This window comes from Xyrauchen texanus, chromosome 19, assembly GCF_025860055.1.
Source record: "Xyrauchen texanus isolate HMW12.3.18 chromosome 19, RBS_HiC_50CHRs, whole genome shotgun sequence".
Taxonomy (NCBI): domain Eukaryota; kingdom Metazoa; phylum Chordata; class Actinopteri; order Cypriniformes; family Catostomidae; genus Xyrauchen; species Xyrauchen texanus.
Genome location: NC_068294.1, coordinates 32,270,716 through 32,278,517, shown reverse-complemented (window position 1 = coordinate 32,278,517; position 7,802 = coordinate 32,270,716). Strand labels below are relative to the sequence as shown.

The 7,802-nt window shown below is 37.4% G+C and overlaps 1 protein-coding gene across 1 annotated transcript; it reads right to left on the bottom strand.

Moving 5' to 3' along the window:
* Positions 1–6,417: 6,417 nt before the first annotated feature.
* Positions 6,418–7,062, bottom strand: LOC127659394 (neurogenin-1-like). The gene has a single exon (XM_052149187.1). The coding sequence runs from the start codon at positions 7,060–7,062 to the stop codon at positions 6,418–6,420; it is 645 nt and encodes a 214-aa protein (XP_052005147.1).
* Positions 7,063–7,802: the final 740 nt, after the last annotated feature.

Here is a 7,802-nt window from a genome sequence, read left to right as displayed (position 1 = left end):
AGTTATCATCAAGATATTTAAATAAATAGTTTTTCCAGTAACTGTCGATTTAGTGATAGGATGATGTACTGTACTGTACTGAAAGAAAAATAATACAAGAGCTCATATAAAATATTTTAGAGGTTATGAAATGCCAAGCATGATTTCAAAAACAGACAATTGGCAAACCAAATTTTCTGAAGTGGTTATTTTCAATCAGTATTAAGTGTGTACTTAAATGTTTCTCAAAATATCTGGCAATATCAAAAGTTAATAAACTTTGCATATGGGGATATTTTTTTTAATTTTACCCATATCTAAACTATATCACTCATGGCCCCACAGGAGTTAATGTGGGGTCAAATGCTATGCTAGCTGCCTTACACTTTGGGACAAAACAAACAAACAAAAAAGCATTTTCATTAAGGGGGATTTTTAGTCCAGTGGCACCCTATACATAAAAAAGCACATTAACAGCAGATCAATTTCCTGTTTCAGTTTCTTTTTTAACTGTAAATGAGCAGAGAAGAACAGTTTGTGACACCTGTCTCCCTAATCAGACTTAAAATAATCCTCTATTTTCCAAACAAACCATTAGCTACCTTAATGATCCTGTGCTGCTCTTCTCTGACACTTTCAGGTCCATCACCTTTAGATCAGTGCAATCCTTCCCTTTAGCACCTAAACAGAAAGCTTCACACCTTGTAAGGGACAAGGTGTGAAGCTTTCTGTTTAGGTGCTAAAGGGAAGGATTGCACTGATCTAAAGGTGAGTTTGCAGAGGGCAGGACCATGCAATTTTCAGCACTCATCTGTTAATCTCTGTTTAGGATAAGGCCAAACAGAATTAGTCACAGATCTCCAGGGTTTAGGGGAGCAGCCTACAACCCAAAACAAGCAATCAGGGCTGGCTGAAGTCTCTGCTGACCCGTGAAGCTGAGACTTATCAGTCTACACACTTATAAAGCAAAATTATTAATTATGTTTCATTCACCATAAATGGGTCAACATAATCTGTTAAATAGAAATACAAAATTATTATGATTATTATGTATTTTTTTAATTGAACCACAATAAACATACATTTAACAACAGCACAGCAATTATTAGTCTTCAGAATATGATATTCTTTTAAGTATGTTAAAAATGATCTTCAAATATACAACTACTGAATACACTACCTGTCAAATATTAGGATACACTTGATTGAAATGTTTTGACCTGGTTATACTTGAATGTGTGCAATTCGTTTTGTAGACAAAGTTTTGTAGTTTTGTAAGTGTTTTTTGTTATAGTTTTCATTTATTCTAAACTGTTGAAAATGGTAATAATAAATAATAAGTATATCCGAATGTTTGTTTTGTAAAAACACATTATTTTCTGCATTTAATTATTTCATATAATATTTTCTGATTTAGATTTGTTTGTATACATTTTACATACTCTGTTTAATTTTCTTAATTGAGTGATTAAAAAAAAACTAATTGGACCATTTTCTTATAAAATATGTAATTTAATATAACCTAATATTTCCAACTAGCCTTATGATATGTTCAAGATCTGTTCAATCTTGGTTCCATAGACCAGGAGTTTTCAAACTTTTGATGCCAATGACCCCCAAATATTTGTATTTTTATTAAATATTTTTATTATTTTAAGGGAGCCCCTTCCTAAAATATAAAGGCATCTATGTATTTTTATGTATAAAGACCCCTTTATTTTGTGTGAGAAAAATTGTGAGCATTATAATTAAGACAACATTATTATATAAAATTAAAATTAAAATTAAATAATTAGCTTTTATATTTTAATTTCTACAGTCAAAGCAAATTATTAAAATATTAACTTTTTTTTCCATGGACCTCATAGCATCTTCTTGCAGCCCCCTGCCCTAGACAGTCTCTTATCACCTCTTCCCCCATCTTTTTCACCTCCTGTTTGTCATTAACTGGCAGTTATAGTTTAATTGGACCTTGCATTGTGCTTTTTGTGACTTCACATGACTCTCTGGGGTTTTTGGTTAAGTTTTTGGTCACTGAAGAGCCTCTTCCATCTTCTGCCGATTCTCTTTCTCCACCTGCTGAATTGGGGAACTCTTCTCCTCTTAGTGATCCTCTCTTAATCCTGAGCTTGGAAGGCAGAGAAGCTGCATGCTGCTCTCAAAAGTATTGCAGCACTAATAATGATTTATAACAATATAGATGAGTAATATGAAAGTATCAAGGGGGTGTTGACAGTAGAAGTAATGAACATATGAATACACATACAATTACATGCAAAACCAGCAAAAACATTTGTGCACGTAATGTATTTGTGCACTAAATATATTCATTTATAAATTGACAACATTAAAGGTGGGTACATGTCAGTCATTATACTAGCAGTGATTTCAAAGTGATAAATAAACCAATAATGTGTCATACAATGTTTTAGACTCTGTTTATATGTGCTATAGACATACAAACTCATACAATCAAACATGAGTAGTTGTACTTGCTTAAATATCGAATGCATTGATGTGCTATGGAATTTACTGCAATCTGAAATTTAGATTTTTGCCTTTTAAAGGTCATTAAATGCCCAACTGAAGTACCTAAATCTTTGCAATCACTTCTCAATGAATTTTTGACAGCAGAGTGAGGTCAAGTATATATACCTCCCATGGCATAATGTCTTCCCAGGCCCTGTCTCAGAAGGGGTGCGATATGTAGCTGTGTGCAAATGGCTGTACAAACATGAAGGTTGTTTTGATGTTTTGTGTTCGTTGACATGGGAGGCCATCTCCTTGGGAGGTGAGGGGTCTCCTGCCCTTGAGTGACCTATGACCTAAGTGAGCCCTTCTGCACTGATACAGGCTTTCAGCCCTAAGGGAAGGGGGAAAGGGAGAGAGGGGGATTGCACTCATATGTAAGTCTCAGTTGCAGGCTTTTCTTTTATTTCTGATATATCCCTTTATTTGAGATTATGAGTTCATAAATAGAAATATATTGAAAATCAAGCCATGAGAATTTCTAATAAAATAATCATCCAATTAAAACTGTTTGATAAAGTAGCTTGCATGTCAAAATTCTGAACACACATACTGGCTCTTACTTATAGGATAATGTATACTGCAGACCAGGAGTTTAGTTTTGGCCTGCATTTAGTATGTCAAATGGCATGTTGAACAATTGCAAAAAGACGAGATTGCAGGTGCATTTTCAGCAGTTTGTAGCTTGTTGCCTATATGCCTCTGAGTTTGTGAGCAAAGGGGGTATTCCTCATGATGTCACCAAAGACATAAATATAAGAAAAACTGTTCTGGATAAAAGTGCTTTACTTTTAAGACCATTGAAGATTTGTTGCTTGTATGATTGTACCCCATAACTCATTGTGGATGTTTAAGGATCAGTGAAATTCAGCTAAAGGAACTTCTTAAGAGAGTGATGAAAATAATGTCTGTTCCCCTTTTTTCTCATTCAGCTGGCACGTGCCCTTCCCTAAGGCTTTCAGCATGTGCTATTATACTTTTCTATGCCCGACACATCCTGATACAAGAGTCCTGGCAAGATCTCATTCGGAACTGTCAAATAGAGGATTTAACCTGAACCTCTTCAGAAATCAACCGATCTATACTCACATCATGCACCAAATGAAAACTCTCATAAAGGCCACCAAAATGTTTGAGTATCAATTTGTGGAAAGTTTTTACTTTACTGATTAGTTAATCAATTATGTATCTTGAAATATATATTTTTACAGCATTTATTAATCTTTGTTAATGTTATAGGTAATAAAAATAAAATTGTTCATTGTTAGTTCATGTTAGTTCATAGTACATAGTAACTAATGCTTACATAAACAACTTTTGATTTTAAAAACATATTAGGCTACTGTATGCTGGAACCTTGGAGCCTATACAAATGGAACCTTATTGTAAAGTGTTACCATTAAAATGTATCCAGTTTAGGCTTATTTGATATAACCAGTGTAATAGAGTTTATAATGTGCATAAGCAAGCAGTATGGTTGACAAATTATATGACACGTAGAGTATAACAAATCTTTATCCATGCACCTGCCGCTGTAACCTTTATTTTATGCGCTGTGACCCAGAGTGATGCTTCAATGGCTGTACCAATTAGAATTATGTCTATTATGTTCACAGACATTGCTGTGAGCTGTTTCATCCCAGAGCATACAGCTATACACCAATCAGCCACAACATTAAAACCACCTGCCTAATATTGTGTAGGTCCCCCTCGTGCTGCCAAAACAGCACCAACCCACATCTCAGAATAGCATTCTGGCATGATTGTTGGTGCCAGATGGGCTGGTTTGAGTATTTCTGTAACTGATGATCTCACTGGGATTTTCATGCATCAACAATCTCTAGAATTTACTCCGAATGGTGCCAAAAACAACAGATCTGGAAAAATATTGAGAGACTACTGCAAAATGATCAGTTTCTCTGGATTAACTATTGATATGTATGTGTTTGAGTAAAATTAACATTTTTGTTTTATTCTGTAAAGTACTAACAACATTTCTCCCAAATTCCAAATAAAAATATTATATATCTATTTATAAATATATCATATAGAGCATTTATTTGCAGAAAATGACAACTGGTCAAAATAACAGAAAATATTAAGTGTTTTGAGACCTGAAATAATACAAATAAAACAAGTATATATTTATTTTTAAACAACACAACACTAATGTTTTAATTTAGGAAGAGTTCAGAAACCAATATTTGGTGGAATAACCCTGATTTTCAATCACAGCTTTAATGTGTCTTGGCATGCTCTCTACCAGTCTTTCACAAAAATTCAAGTAGCTTGGCTTTGTTTGATGCTTGTGGCCATCCATCTTCCTCTTGATCACATTCCAGAGGTTTTAAATGGGGTTCAAGTCTGGAGATTGGGCTGACCATGACAGGGTCTTGATCCAGTGGTCCTCCATCCACACCTTGATTGACCTGGCTGTGTGGCATGGAGCATTGTCCTGCTGGAAAAAAAACAATCCTCAGTGTTGGGGAACGTTGTCAGAGCAGAAGGAACCACGTTTTCTTCCAGGATAACCTTGTATGTGGTTTGATTCATGCGTCCTTCAAAAAGTTGAATCTGCTCGATTCCAGCCTTGCTGAAGCACCCCCAGATCATTACCGATCCACCACCAAATGGAGACCAGGAGAAGCCTTCAAGCCACAGAGTCTCGCACCCACAGTGAAATTTGGTGGAGGATAGGTGATGATGTGGGAGTGCTTATGCAAGGCTGGAATCAGGCAGATTCATCTTTGTGAAGGATGCCAGGAGTGGCATAAAGTCACCCAACAGCAATGTGTATAAGACTGGTAGAGAGCATGCCAAGACGCATGAATGCTGTGATTGAAAATCAGGGTTATTCCACCAAATATTGGTTTCTGAACTCTTCCATAGATAAAACATTAGTATTGTGTTGTTTAAAAATGTATATTAATTTGTTTTCTTTGCATTATTCGTGGTCTGAAAACATGGCATTTTTTTATATATCTTGGTCAGTTGTCATTTTCTGCAAATAAATGCTCTAAATGAAAATAGTGTTATTTGGAATTTGGGAGAAATGTTGTCAGTACTTTAAAGACAATTTTTTTTTACATTTTACTCAAACACATACCTATAAATAGTAAATCCTGAGAAACTGATAATTTTTTACAGAGCTTTATAGTCACATCATGTATTCAGTGCCTTAATGAAGCCAACAAACAAGCCCAGAGATGTTTTGTAGAAAACGTTATATTTATTCATACAAACGTGTTTGCACCAGATTTATATTTTGAGGTAAATACATAATAGAATAAATCTCTTTATATACAATAAAAATACAATATCATATAAAGCAACAGGTTGAATAAATAAAACAAAAGGAAAAACAAAGAAAGTGTTGGGAAAGCAGTCGTTAACTGTACTCTAATGTGGAGAAGCCAGACAGGGGACTTTTCTTCGGGTCAGAATACATAATGCATAAGGCCAGATCTTTGTCTCGTGACGGCTTTTCAGTCAATTGTCACAGCGTTGAAACTGAATTTTCACGCTCGCCTTTCTGCTTTAACGCTCTACAAATTGTAATATTGACTTTTCACCTTGGACTGCAAAGGCAAATCTGTCTTCGTTTAAATTATCATTTTCCCAAACTGGGGTTAAGGTCATGCTCCGAGGAATGTAACGCGCTAGAAAAAGTGCAAAGACATTGGAAAAAAACGTCAATACTATCAATATCATTGATACAAAACGTCAATAATAATCATTAAAAAAACAAAAAACATTCTCATTTGTAAACTGTAACAGTCGTTAAGGCAAACAGTGAATGTTGTCTCTGTGCTCTTGGTATAATAAAAAGAAACCGAAACATCCTCTGGAATGACACTACACACTTATGCAGCTAAATAGGCCTACATGAGAACGCATGAGTCTATCAGATTAATAGATGCTAGGCACGAAGTTCCGGTAGCTGTACACTAAATTTGTTTGCAAGTATCCAAAATCGTCCATCGCTGCTGGGCTGTCGGGATCTGAATTGCAATAAGACGGAGATGAAGACGCGGTGGATGCACTGGATGCCCAGGAGCATGAGTCGCTGCTCGGACTGGGCGCCTCTGCCACACAACTTAGTCCCTGGAGCAGCAGTGGCGCGTCTCGTGACTTGATCTGCCGCTGGTCTGCGATCCGGATTGTCTCCGAAAGTGCCCAGATGTAGTTGTGAGCGAAGCGCAGCGTCTCGATTTTGGTTAGCTTGGTGTCGTCGGGAAAGGCAGGCAGCACGCTTCTCAGCTCGTCCAAGGCGTCGTTTAGGTTGTGCATTCTGTTCCTCTCGCGGACGTTTGCCTTCATCCGGCGGTTCTTCTTCACCACGTGCACTGTGGCTTCGTTCCTCCCGCGGCCCCTGCGCCTCTTTTTTTGCTGGAGCTCGGCTGTGCCCTCCTGCAAGCTGTCGGCTGGAGATGCAGGTGGCTTTCCGCACGAGGATGCGGGGGACAGCGAGTCCTCATCATCCGTTTGCAAGAATGAGTAATCACAGCTTGAGCTGTCCATGTCGGAGTACAGAGTCTCCATTGCAGTGCACATTGTTAATAACCTGGAGAGTATATATAAAACAGAAGTTAGGAACATACGAATAATAATAATAATACATAATAATAATAATAATAAACAGTCTTAGAAGGATGGCACCCCACACTGTGATGATAGAGTAAGTTTTGTGCTGCAAATACACACCGTATGAGGGCCAGGAGATGAAACTGGGAATTTGAGATCTTGCAAGGTGAAGTCCCGCAGATCCGTTTGTGTTGAAGTTTAAGGCACGCGTCTGTCTCGCTCTTACCCCTCAATAAGCTCGTGTGAGCCAGTGAGCCTGGCACACGACTGGCCTCAGATACCTTATATACCCTGGTGAGACAATGGACATACCCCCCTCGCTTTGGCATTTTTGTGAAGGATGAATGAATGGTTCGCATCAGGTCTGCCCGTGCCGCACGACCATCTCATTAGCATAATTTATGCCTGTTGTTTGTTCGCCTTCTGAAGCGTGCCTGTAATCACCGCTGGCCAATCAGAGAGCGGGACAACTGCCCAGCCACGCGAGCAGAGCTGTTGCTATCTGACCAGTATCCACTTTAAGTTAAATCTCTATAGGAAATGAAAAAAGATGCGACTTTATGAAATGCCAAGAAACGCAGAGTATGAGGCTGTAGGACAGGTTTAGCAAGATGGCACATTTTTGTATTGCGTGCACGTGACATAACAAATAATGGCTCTCTGAAATGTTATTAAAAAGTAGTCCTATATTGATGTCAAATTATAAAGGC